Below are 16,795 nucleotides of genomic sequence, written 5' to 3' on the forward strand. Positions count from 1 at the left end.
CTCCACCTTCCTCTAATTTTGTTCTTTATTGCTGAGTAAATTCTATTATGTGTGTGCATCATAATGGTGTAATCCATCTGCTGACTGATGTCTAGGTTGGTTTTTAAATTGTGCTGTTATAAACATGGATGTACATATGTCACTATAGTAACTTGGTCAGTCTCTTTGGAAAGATACCCAGGAGTGGTATTGCTGGACCATTTGGTGGATCCGTTCCCAGTTTTCTGAGGAATCTCCACACTGATCTCCATAGCAGCCGGACTAGTTTGCACTCCCACCCACAGCGTAGAAGAACTTCTATTTTCCCATATTCTCGCCAGTATTTATTGACATCTCGATGGTTGTCATTCTGGTTGGAGCTAAACAGAATCTCAGTGTAGTTTTAATTTGCATCTCTCTGATTGCTAATGATGTTGAACATTTTTCATATATTAGCCATTTGTATGTATTTTGCAAAGTGTCTATTTAGTTCAGTTGTTCATTTTTTGATTGGGTTTTAGTGTAAAGTCTTTTAAATACTTTGTATATTCTAGATATTAGTTCTTCATTAGAGGAATAGCTGGCAGAGATGTCTCATGTAGATTCTCTCTTTCCCTCTCTCTCTCTCTGCAATACTGGGGATGGAACACATAGGCATTCTAACTCTGAGCGACACCCCCGGCCCTATTTTTTAGTCTTTATTTTTTTAAAACAGTGTCTCGCTGAGTTGCAAAAGGCTTCACTAAGGCCGGGCGTGGTGGCGCATGCTTGTAATCCCTATGCTTAGGAGGCGGAGACAGGAGGATCGTGCAGGTTCAAAGCCAGCCTCAGCTGGCTGAGAGACTCTCTTTCCAAATAAAAATATAAAATAGGTCTGGGAGTGTACCCTGGAGGTAGAAGGGTTCCATCCCCAGTACCACCAAAAAAAAAAAAAGGCCTTGCTAAGTAGCTGAGGCTGTCTGCGAATCGCGGTCCTCCTGTGTCAGCCTCCCAAATGCTGGGATTACAAGCGTGCCACCACGCCCAGCTGGAGTCTCAGTCATTTTGAAGTGTGAGGAGAAGCTGCGGACTGGGGTTTTGTCACATTTTGCACTCACCAGAAGCAGCCAGCAGAGGGCAGCAGAGGCGGCCATACGAAGGCGGTTCCTTTGCCTCTGCGCGGTAGACCTGGAAGACCTGCGGGTGTGTGTGACCCAGGCCCGGGGCTGGGCACGCGGGTAAAGCCGAGAAGGAGCTCACAGAGACATGCGATCAGACCCTGCAATCAACAGCAGAGGGAAGAAGTAGAGGCTCCCTCTGGTGAGCGTGCGAGGGTGCTGGAAGAGGGGAGGCGTGGCCTCCCAGGACCGGGAGCCCCCAGGACCGGGGAGGGGTCAGAGGGCAAGTGAAGGCCCCAACATTTCTAGATGAGCCATACGAGGGAGAATGAGACCAGAGGCTTCTGTTGACTAATACCGATGTCCCAATGCCACCCCAAGCCTTCTAACCCAACGAGAGAGGGCGCGCGGGACATGGACCTTCCTCACCTGTGCCTTTCCCCGGGTGGTCCTCACTTCCCCCCCCTCAGTGCCAGGGCCGCCTCCGCCCCTGCGCTCTCCCTTCCATGCACCTTTCAGCTTGAAGTCCTCCTAATGCCGCCAAACCTCTGCCTTTCTGCAGGCATGCAGCCCGTTGCCATGGACACCAAGTGCTCCGGATCCTGCTCCCCAGGGTGCACAAAGGGATCAGGGCTTCTCTTGGCAGCAAGTGCCCACCCCAGAGGACAGTCCCTCCCCTTCCCCTAGCCCCTGTTAACTGGGCTGCACTCTCCTTCCTCCGGTGGGCCCTCCTGTGGCTCCCTCCCACTTTCTTCTTTAATAGCCAAATCCTCTTGTTCTTGTTTTTTCTCTCAATAGCCAAATTCTTTTATTTATTTATTTATTTATTTTTTGGTGGTACTGAGGGTGGAACCCAGAGGCTTTCTACCTCCAGACCTTTTTGACATTTTATTTGGAAACAGGGTGTCACTAAATTGCTGAGAGCCTCACTAAGTAGCTGAGGCTGGCTTCGAACCCGTGCGATCCTCCTGTCTCAGCCTCCCAAGCGCAGGGATTACAAGCCGTGCGCCACCACGCCCGGCAATAGCCAAATTCTTAACCTGGGATTCTCCAGTGTCAGCCTCCCAAGTACTGGGATTACAGGTATGCACCGTCAGTCATATCCAGCTAAAGATTTTTTTTTTTTTTTTTTTTTTTTTTGTGGTACTGGGGTCCTGGAAACCCTTCTACCTCCGGGCTACACTCCCAGACCTATTTTATGCTTTTTTTTTTTTTTAAATTTGGAAACAGGGTCTTTTAAGCCAGCCAGGCTGGCTTCGAACCTGTGAGATCCTACTGTCTTTGCCTCCCAAGCGTGGGGATTTCAAACCTGCGCCACCACGACCGGCTTAAAGAATGTTTTTAAAAACATTTCCCAGCCCGGCGTGGTGGAACAAGCTGGTAATACCATTACTTGGGAGGCTGAGACCAGAGGGTTGCAGGTTTAAAGACAGCCTTAGCAACTTAGTGAGACTCTTGTTTCAAAACAGTAAAATAAGCCGGGCGTGGTGGCGCACGCTTGTAATCCCCGCGCTTGGGAGGCGGAGACAGGAGGATCGCTCAGGTTCGAAGCCAGCTGAGCTGGCTAAGAGACCCTGTTTCAAAAATATAAAATAGGTCTGGGAGTGTAGCCCGGAAGTAGAAGGGCTTCCAGGAACCCCAGTACCACACACAAAAAAAAAACAAAACAGTAAAATAAGCCGGGTGGTTTGTAATCCCAGCATTCGGGAGGCTGAGACAGTTTGGGGACAGCCTTAGCTACTTAGTGAGGCTCTTTGCAACTCAGTGAGACCCTGTTTCAAAATAAAGAAGAAAAATACAGGCGCTGGGGGTATAGCTCAGAGGTAGAATGCCCCTGGGTTCCATCCCCAATACCGCAAAAAAAAAGTTAAAAAAATAAACAAAACAATAAAATAAAATGGACTGGGGTGTATTTCAGAGATAAAATGCCTGTGGGTTTAATGCACAGTATGAAAAAAAAACCCCACAAATAAATGAACAAACAAGAAAACACATTTCTCTCTCAAAACAGGATTCTCCATGGAGCAGAATTTAGCAGTATAATTAACTAGGACAAATCCTTTGGAAATTTTTATTTTTGTGGTACTGGGGGTGGAACCCAGGGGCTTTCTACCTCCGGGCTATACTTCCAGGCCTATTTCATACTTTATTTGGAAACAGGGTCTCACTAAGTTGCTGAAAGCCTCACTAAGTAGCTGAGGCTGGCTTAGAACCTGTGCGATGCTCCTGTCTCAGCCTCCCAAGCCCTGGGTTTATAAGCGTGTGCCACCATGCCCGGCTGGAAATTTTTAAAATGTGATTTTGGAGCCGGGTGTGGTGGCACACGCTAGTAATTTCAGTACTTGGGAGGCTGAGACAGGAGGATCATTCAGGTTTGCAGCCAGCCTCAGCATTTAGTGAGGCTTTTGTTGGGGTGCCAAAGATGTTGGGGTGAGTTCTCAGCTCAGGAACTCGGGGTCTGCAGGGTCCTTGGCTAATGTGATGGAAAGAATTTCAGCACGCGCCAGTTAGAGACATGGACAGAGGTTTATTGGGGAAAAGGGGAGGAAATTCACATTCAGGAGAGAATGCGGGCCCCTCAAGATGAGGAAGGCATTTTGGGGAGTTCAGGGTTCTCTTCTTTTTTTTTTTTTAATTTATTTATTTTTATTGGTGCACTGTATTCATACATCATAGTAGGATACATACTTTTGTAGACATACATGCACACTTTTCCCAGTCAGCCCCCACCCAATCCCCACCCCATTCTCTCCCTATCCCTCCCTCCCATGCTTGGCTTAGTAGTTGACATCTAGTATTATGGCAATTTATCTAAAATTAAAAATGATAATCTCACATAACAGTTTCATTTGTCTGATACCAAGCTTTTGATGACTTAAAGATAACATTTCAATATTTCTTTTTGCTTTCTTTCTTACCAGAGAATATTTTTTTTCTATTTTTTAGGTGAAACTATCATATATTTATATATTTATTTTTCAGAAAAAAATCTATCCTAATATGGAATATGGACTCTAGGTACCCAAAACGATCTTGAAAAAGAACAAAGCTAGGAGATATATATTTTCTGATTTCAAACCATATAAAGCTACAATAATTGAAACAGTGTAGTACTATTCTAAAGGCAGATATATAAACCATGGAAGTTAAATAAAAGCCTAGAGCTAAATTCTTCCCTATATTGTCAAGTTATTTTTGACAAGGTTTCCACAAACATTTGGTGGTGGAAATATTAATCTTTTAACTAAATATTGTTAAAAAATAATAATTACATGGAAAAGAATAAAATTGGACCCTTACCTAATCCCATATACAAATATTAACTCAAAATAGATAATAGACCTAAATATAAATCTTAAGACTATAAACTTTTAGGAGAAAATCTGGGTCATAAAACCTCACAACATTGAAATTGGCAGTGATTTCTTGGTTATGATTTCAAAGGCACAGGCAACAGAGGAGTATACAAACTCCCTAAAAAAAAAAAAATTGTATATCCAAAGACAATGTACACAGAGTTAACAGTTACTAATAGAATGGGATAAAATATTTCCAAATGCTATATCTGAAGGTGTATTAATATTCCAACTAGGAATCCTAAAAATTAACAACAATAAAGGCAAACAATACCCTTTAGAGATAGGTAAAAGACTAACATAAATAATGAATCTCCACAGATAACCAATCTTAGTTGTTTGTTGGATGGAAAATCTTGTTTCTCTAGTTCTGGAGTGTGTTACCTATTTCTTCTTTGTAGTTAATCTCTTTGAGTATTTTCTCTAGTGCTGGTTTTGAAGACATAAATTCCTTCAGTTTCTGTTTGTCATGGAAGCTTCTTATTTCTCCTTCTAATTTGATAGAAAGTTTTGCTGGGTAGGACATTTTTGGCTGGAAGTTGTTTTCTTTCAGAGTTTGGAATATGTTACTCCAAGCCCTTCTGGCTCTCATAACTTGGTTTGGGAAGTCTGGAGTGATTCTAATTGGTTTGCCTCTGAATGTCACTTGGCCCTTTGCTTTTGTTGCCTTTAAGATTCTCTGCTTGGCTTCCACATTGGTCATTTTGACAATTATGTGGCGTGGGGATCCTCTTCTCCGATCCTGTCTAAAGGGAGTTCTATAAGTTTCCTGGACCTGTGTATCGACCTCTTGCTCTATGTCTGGAAAATTTTCTGCTATTACTTCCTTGAAGAGATTGTTGATCCCTTTGGTTTCACTTTCTTTTCCCTCCTCTATTCCAATTATTCTTATGTTAGCTCTCTTAAAATGGGCCCATATTTCTTCAATATCAGATTCCTGCTGTCGGATATTTTTTTCTAGATTAGAAACTATGCGTTCATTTTTGGATTGCTCATCTTCTAAGAGCGAGATTCTGTTCTCCATGTGTTCTAATCGGTTGTTTGTGCTTTGAATTGAGGCCTTTACTTCATTAATTGCATCCTTTATCTCTTTTTGGCTCTCTCTGAGTTCTTTTCGAAGCACCTCTATTATTTCTACAGTTATTTTCCTGATTTGATCTTCTAGAAATCTCTGATTTTCAGTTTTATCGGGTTCTGATGTTGTGGGGTTGTGGGCATTTATTGCTCCAGTATTATTCCTCTTTCCCATGATTTCGGATGTTTGTGCCTTCTCTGGGTTCTTCCCTTGGGTCACTATGACTTCACTTAAGGTGCTCTGGATCTCGAGTCAGTAGTATCTCAGACCCCACTACACCTTTACTGGGTTGTATCACAGAGTCTCCGACCCAGAGAGTCGATAGAGGCTGCTTTAGACTGTGGGGGGTGCCAGGTTGCACGTTCTCCTATGGTGTGATATCTCTGCCACCGCCCCTCCCCCACTGGGTCAAGTCCCAGGGAGTACAGTACTGGGATTTGACTCACTGTTCTTGAGCACGCAGATGTAGCTGTACTGAACTCGTTGAATTCTCTGCTGCTGCCGCCGGTGGCAATATGGCGCCGCTGCTACGCCCTCGGCTGTGGGGCTGGTGTTTTTCTTCTTGGTTTTGGTTTCCACTCTGAATCCCTGCAGCGTGTGCTGAGCTCGGCCACTGGGAACTTTAGATGCTCTCTACGCGGAGAAATCCCGCCTGGCTGTTCCGCAGTGGCTCACCTCGGCTTGCTGTAGCCGTCCCGTGAATTCGCCGGCAGTATGGTGCTGCTGCCGCTGCGTCTGCCGCGTCCTCGGGCGATAGGCCGGTTATCTCCTCTGTGGCTCTGTTCTCAGTCCGCTTTCTCTCTGGAGCCTGGTGATTTTTTGTTTCACTGGTGATGGTGTTTTCTGGCTATGAAAGGCGCTGATTTTGTGGTAATGGAGGTTTGTTGTTAGCGGGGCTCTTAAGCCCCGCTTTTCTCGGTCGCCATCTTCCCGGAAGTCCCAGGGTTCTCTTCTTATAGGGGACTTTCGTGAGGGGTGGGCTAGAGACGGTATGTGAGGATGAGCTCAGTCCGGTAGTCCCGAGGCGGTTTATGGTGGGCAGGTGTCTGGCAGCCTGAGGGTGGATGAGCTCAGTCCAGTCGTCCCCAGGCGCTTCCTGATGGTCTGTGGTCTGGTCAGCCTTAGGGTGGATGATCTGGGGTTGATTGGGGTCCTCATTAGTTGATTGACAGCTAAGCTGGGATATCCTAAATTATAGGTTTTCTCAGAAATATTGTTAATTCTAGGATCTACAGGTTTCCCAGGAATTTATGGTAGAGTCAGGCCTGGGAAAGAGAACTGGTTTGTGGACTAGAGGCAGAAGCACTTCAGCTCCAGGTTCTTATATCAAAGTTATATTTTTTACTTTTCCTTCCTGTCTGTCTCCTTTCTACCTACTTGTTCCTTCTATCCTACATCACTTTCAGTAACTTAATGAGACCCTGTTTCCAAATAAAATATAAAATGGGTCTGGGAGTATGGTCTGGAGTAGAAAGCCCTGGATTCCATCCCCAGTAACACACACACACACACACACACACACACACACACACACACACACAATGTGATTTTGGTTTTTACAGTAATAGCAAATCACTATCTTCTATACACAATGAGTCAGTATTAAAATATTTCTCATGGAAGAATGAAATAGTAAGACATTATCGCTGTAAGAAAGGAAAGCAATATTTTCTATGGAAGTTACAAGATCACACAGAAACTGGCAGGCTTCATTTGGTAACCGTGGCTAAGGTGGCTATTTTGTGGCTTTTGTTCATGTGTCTATAGGTTCATGTACAAAAAATCCTGGATGTATTGTTTTTTCTTTTTTTGTAAAATCTACCCATGGAAAAACCAGCCAACAGGATTAGATTGTGAAGTCTTACTCTAGTCAGTGGGGGACAGCACAGTGGCCTCTGCGTTAGGGGATAAAAGACCCCGCGGACTGCCCGTGCTGGGTGTTGCTCAGGTTCCTGGCATTTCATTGGTGGGTGCTGGGTGATGCTTGGGCTGAACCAAGGGTCAGACAATTTTCGAGATGCTGAGCGAGGAGGACTGCAGGTTCGAGGCCAGTCTCAGTATTTAGCGAGACCCTCAGGAACTTAGTGAGACAGTTCAAAATTAAAAATATAAAAAGAACTGGGGGTGGAGCAGGGTGGTGGGGTGTCCCTGGGTTTAATCCCCAGGAGGAATAAACAGACAAGCAGGTAAACACATGTTGACTGTCCTAGTGTAACGGTAAAAATATGTCCTTAGAACAAATTTATTGAACCCGAGTATATTTACATTATACATTTGTATACATGGGTATTTAAAAATTGTACAATAGTTTTTCAATGTGCAAAATTTAGAAAATACAGGTAAGCAAACAAAGAAAAGCAACCTTAGTAAAAGTAAACACGTTTTTAGTAAGTCATCGTTCAGAGTTGGTGTGGGGGTTAAGAAAGCATTTTATACAAAACTGAGGTAGGATCGGAAAAAATAAAAATAGATACAAAGGAGACAAACCATAGAAACTAGTTTTTAATTAATTAATTAATCTATTTGTTAAATTTATTTTTTTTTTTGCAGTTCTGGGGATGGAACCCAGGGACATTCTATCTCTGAGATATACCTCCAGCCCTATTTTTTAGTCTTTATCTTGAAACAGGGTCTCACTGAGTTGCAAAGGGCCTAAGTAGTACCCGAGGCTGTCCGGAACCTCGATCCTCCCGTCTCCTAAGCCAGCGTGTGCGCGGCTGGCTTCGAACCTGCGCGATCCTCCGGTCTCTGCCTCCCAAGCACGGGGATTACAAGTGTGTGCCACCACGCCCGACACAAAACTATAGTTTTAAAACGTAGAAGCTTTCTGATCTTATCATCCCCTACAGGGCTGCTGCTCTCCAGGCACGAGTCCTCAGCAGCCCTGCGCCCTTGATCCCAGAGGCCCCTCCACCCACGGAGGTTCCTGAGGTGCTGGGTGAACAGAGGAGCCACAGCAAGGCCTGACACTTGCTGGGGTTCAGGTACCCCTGTACCCCCCCCCCCCAACAGGGGCTCTGAGGAGGTCCAGACCCCGACCCCACTGCGTGCCTCGGGCCACCCACTCACGGGGTCTCCTATAAAGAACCGCAAGACCCCAAAGGCCCCCTCTCCCTCTTGAGGTGGCCCGCGGTCTCCCTTGGGTCTGTAGCCCCCATTTTCCTAAATAAACCTCTTCGTCTCTGATTGGCATGTGCTGAAATTCTTTTCTGCCTCAGAAGCCAAGGAGCCCACCGATCCTGAGTTGCTGAAGTCAGAAATTAAACTACCCCCCATACTAACAACTGTGATGCTAAATCTCTGTTGTTGTCTTTCCCTAAATTTTGTAGTCGTAGCCGGGCGTGGTGGCACACGTTTGTAATCCCCGTGTTTGGGAGGCTGAGACAGGAGGATGGCTCAGGTTCGAAGCCAGCCTCAGCTACCGAGTGAGGCCTCAGCAACTTAGTGAGACCCTGTTTCCAAATAAAGTATAAAACAGGTCTGGGAGTGTAGCCCGGAGGTAGAAAGCCTCTGGGTTCCACCCCCAGTACTACCAAAAATAAATAAATTTTGTAGTATTAGAGATTAAACTCAAAGATGCTTTACGTTTACTGAGCTATATTGTAGCCCTTTTTACTTTTCTTTTTCAAATTTAAAACAAGTTCTTAAGTTTAGCTCTCACTAAGTTGCTGATGCTGGCCTCAAATCCTCCTGTCCCAGCCTCCCAAGTACTAGACAGGTGTGGCTACCACACATGACCTGTATGTTTTTTTTCTTTTTTTCTTTTTTTGCAGAAACCAGGGGCATTCTACCTTTGAGCTACACCCCCAGCCATATTTCTTATTCTCTGTTTTGAAACAGGGTTTCATTAAGTTGGGGAGAGCCTCACTAAGTTGCAGAAGTTGGCCATGAACCTGTGATCCTCCTGTCTCAGCCTCCCACATACTGGGATTATAAGCGTGCGCCACCACGCCAGGCGCCGCCGTGCAATTCTAAGCCCTCTGATGTGACCCTACTTTGCAGGGAAGGAAGCAGAAGCACGGACAGGTGGCGCGCTTCAAGTCCCACCATTAGGAAGTGCTCAAGTCTGGAGTGGCCTCCAACTCCTCCTGGGTAAAGCCGAACTCCTGTGTGACTCTGATGTGGTTTAACGTTGCCAAATAAGAAAAAAAGACAGTATGCACATCCAGATCAGATTCCCATGTTCTGGGTATATTTTTCTTTACTTACATTGTATTAATATTAGAAATATGTTATATAATTGAAAGGACAAAAATGTGAAAAAAAAATCGGGTTGAGAATGTAGCTCTGCAGTAGACCTCTGGTCTATCCATGCTTGAAGCCCTGAGTTTCATGTCCAAAACGGGGGGAAAAAAGCCCCCAAAAAACAAAAACAAAAAAAGCCAGGTGTGGTGATATACTCCTGTAATTCCAGTTCAGGTGAGGCAGGAGGATCTCAGGTTAAAGGCTAGCCTCAGCAATTTAGCGAGACCCTTGGCAAATTAGTAAGGCCCGGTTTCAAAAATAAAAAAAATAAAAATAAAAAAGGGCTAGGAGTGTAGCTCTTAAGTAGATTGCCCCTGGGATCTATCCCCAGTACCAAACAAAAGAGAAAAAGACAAAAAGGTAAAAAATATATTTTTGTTGGGCCTTGGTCTGGATAAAATTCACAATATCAAACTGAAGTTTTGTTTGTGTGGCACTAAGAATTGAAGCCAGGAGCGTTCTACCTCTGAGCTACACTCCCAGCCTGTTTTATTTTGAAACAGGGTCTCACTAGTTGTTGAAGCTGACATGGAACCTATGATCCTCCATCTTAGCCTCCCAAATATTGGGATTACGGGAGTGTGCCAATGCACTTGGCTGTGATTTTTAATTTTATTTTTTAAATTTTTTTGTGGGTTTGGGGATGGAAGCCAGGGGCATTCTATCTTTGAGCAACATCCCCTGCCCCCCCTTTTTTTGGTGGTACTGGGGTTCCTGGAAACCCTTCTACCTCTGGGCTACACTCCCAGACCTATTTTATATTTTTATTTGGAAACAGGGTCTCTCTCTTTTTTTTTTTTTTTTGGTGGCACTGGGGTTCCTGGAAGCCCTTCTATCTCCGGACTACACTCCCAGACCTATTTTTACATTTTTATTTGGAAACAGGGTCTCCTAAGCCAGCACGCGCGGCTGGCTTCAAACCTGCGCGATCCTCCTGTCTCTGCCTCCCAAGCGCGGGGATTACAAGCGTGCGCCACCACGCCCGGCTAGAGTGGGTACCATTTTAATGTTTGGTAGAATTCAGTGGTAAAGCCCTCTGGGCCTGGATAATTTTGAGACTTCTAAAATTATGAAGTCACTCTTTTCCCTTGCTATTGCCAGCTGCCATTTATTTATTTATTTATTTATTTATTTATTTATTTATTTATGGTACTGAGGATGGAACCTAGGGGCATTCTGCCTGAGCTTCACCCTCAGCCCTATTTTATTTTTTATTTGGAACAGGGTCTCACTAAGTTGCCAAGGCTGGCTTCGAACCTGCGATCTTCCAGTTTCAGCTTTCCAAGTACTGAGATTACAGGCATGTGCCACCATGCCTGTCTGCCAGTTGCCTTTAAACCTGTTTTTAGGTAGACTAGATATTCTCTCTTATGCCCACTTGAAATTAGTCTTCTCCCTTGTTATTCCCTGCCAGTTGCTTTTTAATCCTTTGAGGTAGAACTGAAAGTGCTAAGAATATTATCTCCTAAAGTCCATAACGAAGAAAATACATGTTCTCAAGGAAGACACACTGTTTGGAAGATTCAGATAAGCAGCTACCAAACGATCCAGTTATATCTCTATTCCTAGTCTTTGCTGTCTAGCTTTAATACAGACGAATATTTCTCTGTCATGTGGTTTCATAAACTTATGAACCAGAAATTTCATCGGGAGGCTGAGACAGGGAGATCGCGGTTGGCAGACAGCCTCAGCTGCTTAGTAAGGCTCTTTGCAACTCAGTGAGATCCTGTTTCAAAAACAAAAAAGACAAAAAAAAAAAAAAAAAGAAAGAAAAAGAAAAATGATAAAGACTAAAAACTAGGGCTGGGGATGTGGCTTGGAGGTAGAATGCCCCTGGGTTTTGCCCCCAGTACTGAAAAAAAAAAATGTCAGCCTGTCCTACATAAGATTTATATAGGAACATCTTCACTGACACTTGCAGCAAAGTTCTATCAGCACAAACTCAAGTTTTTACATTCCTCAGGAAAACGTGCACATATGCATATCTAGCTAGCTACCTGCCTATCTTTCAACCTATCTATGAAAATAATACCAATTCTCAACCTGTCAGAGGCAGGAGAGTGTGGAAAAACACTGAAAACAGAATTCTGCAGGGCTCAGCTCTGGTGCAAGCTCACCAGAGACCCCAATCTGTTTCTCCCACAGATAAAACTAGGTTGAAACTGATGGCCACCGAGTTCTTTGTGGTGCTAAATATACAATGACTTCTACAATAATACCATTCCTATTGCCCTTATTCAGAGTGGTTGAAATGAAAATACTTTTATTATATACACGCGTGCACACACACACACACACACACACACACACACACACACACACATTTCATTCTTGCAGAACAAATCAACCAATTTACAAAGTTTTAAACAAGAAAAAAGAGCAAGCAGGAGTCTGTGATGAGGGCCTGGGCCTGAGTGAGGCCATCCTCGCCCATGGCCATCCTCGCCCATGGCCGTCCACTGCGTCCACGCACCTGCCTCTGCACAGCCTCTCATCGCACTGAGGCGTCTGGTAAGTCCGCTGCCCCTCTAGCCCGAGAAGGTCACTTTTCAGAAATCCTGAGCCTGTCAGAGAAGCTGAATGGCACTTCGTCGGTGGTCTCCACGGGGACGTTACTTCTACCAAACCGGCAGGAGTAATGGTGGCTGTGGTAACTTGGGATGAAGGCGCTGGGCGTGCGGCTGCAGTGACACCTGTCCGGCGGCAGGACACTGTCTGCGTTCCCGAGATGTGAGCGGTAGACCGGGTGGAGCGAGTCCAGGGACGAGTGGTAGCGCGCGGCGCCGACGCTGGCCGTGGAGCTGTGGAAGGGCCCATCGGACATGAGGCAGGTCTGAAAGCAAGTCTTCCCGCCCAGCGCCCGGTGCATGTCCAGCTTGGCGATGAGGGGCTTGCCCACGTTCACCTCCTGCTTCTCCTCCACCGTGTCTTCCAGTCCCGAGTACTGGTAGGACAGGCACACAGTGAAGACTAGATGCTCCTGGAAAGGAAGAGAAATGAGGCTTACCTTTTTTGTGTGTGTGTGGGTGTGTGGTACTGGGGATGGAACCTCGGGGGCATTCTACCTCTGAGCTATACATCCCCAGCCCTGTTTTTTATTCTTTATTTTGAAACAAGGTCTCACTGAGTTGCAAAGGGCCTCATTAAGTGCAGAGGCTGTCCTCGAACAGTGGTCCTCCTGTCTCAGCCTCCCAGAGGCTTACCATTTTTATCTACATGAAAACATCAACCTTAAGATGTCATTCCCACACACAACAACAACAAACCACTCAGCCCCCTCCCCAGGCTCCAAATCCTTAAGGCATCTGCTCCAGCTCCCTTAAACCAAGAAAAGGCCGGCCACAGTCATCTTCCTTTCCCTTCATTCAACAGCTTGCAGTTTAGCAGAATTTCAGATCTTACTGCTAGGAAGAGTGAAAATTACAGAGGTCTACTCCTGATGAAGAGTAAAAAGGTATTTCTCTAAGCAGCGGGGCTGTGGCATCTCGTCCTCCCCTACTATCAGAGAGGGGGAATTATCCTTTCATGTCAAAACAATCTGGCTTTACACCTATGTCAATAGCTTAAGATAAAAAATATTATGAAATAACAACCCAAATCACAGGGAAAAGTATAACTGAGTACTAAAATAAAGAAATATAATAAGATAATTATAATAGACAATAAGTATAATAATAATTTTATAATAATAAAATAAATATAACTGGCTATATCTCAAGGTGAAGAAAGTTTTTTTTTTTTTTTTGTACTGGAGAAAAAAGAATATGAAAAAGGCCACTGGGAAGACCCGCTGCAGATCAGTTATCTCAACTTCAGGTTCTGTGTGTGGGTGTGTGTGTGTGGGTATTGGGGATTGAACCCATGGGGGTTCTAACTCTGAGCTATACCCTTGGCCCCATTTTTTTCTTTATTTTGAAAGTGTCTCACTAAGTTGCCAAGAAGTCTGGCCTTGAACCTGCAATCCTCTTGTCTCTGAACCTACAATTTTCCTGTCTCAGTCTCCCAAGTACTGGAATTAGAAACATGTGCCACCGCCCCGAGCATCTACTTCAATTTTCTTTTTCATACTGGGGATTGAGCCCAGGGGCATTCTACCTCTGAGCTACAGCCCCAGCTCTATTTTATTTTTTTTGTTTGAAACACAGTCTCACTAAGTTGCAGATGGCTCACTCAATTGCTGAGGTTGGCTAAGAACCTGTGGTGCTCCTGTCTCAGACTCCCAAGTACTGGAATTTCAGGTGTACACCACCATACTCGGCTGTGTGTGTGTGTGTGTGTGTGTGTGTGTGTGTTACTGGGGATTGAAGCCAGGGGCATTTTACCTCCGAGCTACATCCCCAGCTCAATTTTATTTTTGCTTTGAAACGGTTTCGTGAGGTTGTTGAGTCTTGCTGTTGCTGAGGCTGTCCTTGAACCTGCAACCCTCCTGTCACAGCCTCCTGAATACTGGGATTACAGGTGTGTGTGTGACACCACACTCTGCTTACTTTAGTTTACTACTTAGTAAAGCAGTACATCTATAGACTGGCAAAAAAATTTTCAGTTTCATACTGTTTTTCATTAGTAGCTATAAAAGTAGTGAACCGAGTGAGGTGGCACACGCCTGTAAGCCCAGACTTGAGAGGCTGAGACAGGAGGATCACAGATTAAAGGACGGTCTCACTCAGCAATTTAGTGAGGCTCTCTACAACTTAGTGAGACCCTGTTTCAAAATAAAAAATAAAACAGGGCTGGGGGTGTAGTTCGGAAGTACAATGCTCTTGAGTTCAATCCCCAAGGCCGAAACACAAAAACAAAGAAAACCAACAAAACAAACAAAAACACCCCCAAAAACAAGAAAAGTAGCAACCTTTAACTTCTGCAGTGAACTGAGTCGGGTATAGAGGCAGTGCTTGGGAAGATCCTTTGATACTAAATAGCTGCCGGTTTCTTCCGGAGTCCCTTTATTTGCCTCTTTTGGGTCAATATCTAGGTCCTGTATAAAAAGAGTCAGTGGATATCAACGGTGAGGTCGCTGAAAGTCGTAACACTACCTACGACATAAAACATCCCGACAGGTGCTGCGCTCGTGACTTTTACCTGAATAAGTAAATCCCTTACCCAGGACTGAATAAACAGGGAAAACCACATTCTATGATTATAATAGGAATTCCAAGTTCTCTACTCATACATTTTAAAAGTAAAGTTAGTCCTGAAAGGATAGTTTGCTTTTAAACTATTTCTCCAAGAACCAAGAACTGCATTAGTGTTTGACACCTAGAGTCTTTCTCTTTCTCTCATTTTGGGAAGGTACAGGGGGATTCTTTTGTTTAGTTTTTTGTTTGAACCCAGGGGGCATTCTACTTCTGAGCTATAACTCCAGCCCTATTTTATTCTGAAACAAGGTCTTGCTAGGTTGATGAGACTCACTACTTGTCCTCGAGCATGTGAGCCTCCTGACTCAGCCTCCCAAGTACTGGGATTACAGGTGTGCGCCACCACACTGGGCTCTGTCTAGAATTCTTTAAAAATAAATAAGCAAGCTTAAGTCAGTGTTTCTGTTTCTTTTTTTTCCCCCTTTAGAACCAACTGATTGGTGAAGGGTAAGAGGTGTTCCACTCCTGCAGAGGAAGCCCATGACTGCCCAGCCCAGTACACAAGGAAGGCTGCCATGAGTGGGGTGTGGTGGACCGACCTAATTGTGAGGCTCTGTGCTATGCCGTTACACTCACTGGGCAATGTTCTCTTACAAAGCCTCTATCAGGAGTAAAGGTGATATTTTGGATTTGTTTACAAATCTAAATATCTTTTTTTTTTTGTGGTCCTGGGGATGGAACCCAGGGGCTTTTTACCTCTTATCTACACTCCCAGACCTACTTTATAATTTTTTGGAAACAAGGTCTCACTAAGTTGCTGAGAGCCTCACTAAGTAGCTGAGGCTGGCTTCGAACCTGTGCGATCCTCCCGTCTCAGCCTCCCAAGCGCTGGGATTACAAGCGTAAGCCACCATGCCTGGCTAAACCTAATCTTATATAATATTCCTGCTAACTTCTTTGATTAGTCCTCAATTTGTCATACCTAAGTAGGAAAGTGGGGAACTATTCACAGGCTTTAGACCAAGACAAAATAAATATAACTAAATCCTTAGAAAAAACAGAACTAGATTTATATTCTTTCCATATACTATCAGAACTTGAGAAGTCTTATGCTTTTTTCTTTTCTTTTTTTTTTTTTTTTTTTTTGGTGGTACTGGGGTTCCTGGAAGCCCTTCTACCTCCGGGCTATACTCCCAGACCTATTTTTACATTTTTATTTGGAAACAGGGTCTCCTAAGCCAGCGCGCGCGGCTGGCTTCGAACCTGTGCGATCCTCCTGTCTCTGCCTCCCAAGCGCGGGGATTACAAGCGTGCGCCACCACGCCCGGCAAGTCTTATGCTTTTGAATAACTTACATTGGAAACAATAGTTTTAAAAATTATCTTGATATATGTAAGGCATATTGTATTCTTTCACATTTGATATTTAGGGTATAAAAATAAAGGCATCTTTTCTGAGTGAACTTTAGATATCTTAAAATTTGACAAACTCAAGGTATTTTTGCAGTTACTAAATGTTATGTCCAACAACTATAAATAAATATACACACACATAATTACAAAAATACATTTCCTCTATATTTACCATCAACTTTTTAAGTCCTTAAAGGTTTAGTCTTTAGGTTTTTCCCCCCCTGTGCCAGGGACTTAACCACAGCCTCACACAGGCTAGGCAAGCTCCCTACCACTGAGCTACAGCCCCAGCTCAAAAGTTTGGTCTTTAATATCAACTGATTTTAAATAAAAGAAAAAAGGCCATACTTACAAGTGGGAAATCAGTAACATAGGCATCGCACATTGTTATCTCAGGTGGTTTGTCGACTATACTTGTATAGATTATCATGACATTGGAAAACTCGGCTGCAAATCCTAATTGAATCTGAACACCACATTGAAACTTAAGGCACATACTTTCTGGAAGTTCTAAAAAAGAGCAATAAGAACAATTAATAGAGTGCTTAGGAGGTTT

General features: G+C 44.2%; 1 protein-coding gene across 1 annotated transcript in view; it reads right to left on the bottom strand.

The window, feature by feature from the left end:
* Positions 1–12,294: 12,294 nt before the first annotated feature.
* MALT1 (MALT1 paracaspase) overlaps positions 12,295–16,795 on the bottom strand; it is a gene marked incomplete at both ends in the record, with an annotated part of 58,875 nt that continues 54,374 nt past the window's right edge. The window contains 3 exons of the mRNA XM_080714483.1: positions 12,295–12,732; positions 14,602–14,727; positions 16,592–16,749. Of these exons, the coding sequence (XP_080570609.1) occupies positions 12,295–12,732; positions 14,602–14,727; positions 16,592–16,749 (722 nt within the window). The remainder of the gene's footprint in view (positions 12,733–14,601; positions 14,728–16,591; positions 16,750–16,795) is intronic.

Source organism: Muscardinus avellanarius (genome assembly GCF_963383645.1).
Source record: "Muscardinus avellanarius genome assembly, chromosome: 17".
NCBI lineage: Eukaryota > Metazoa > Chordata > Mammalia > Rodentia > Gliridae > Muscardinus > Muscardinus avellanarius.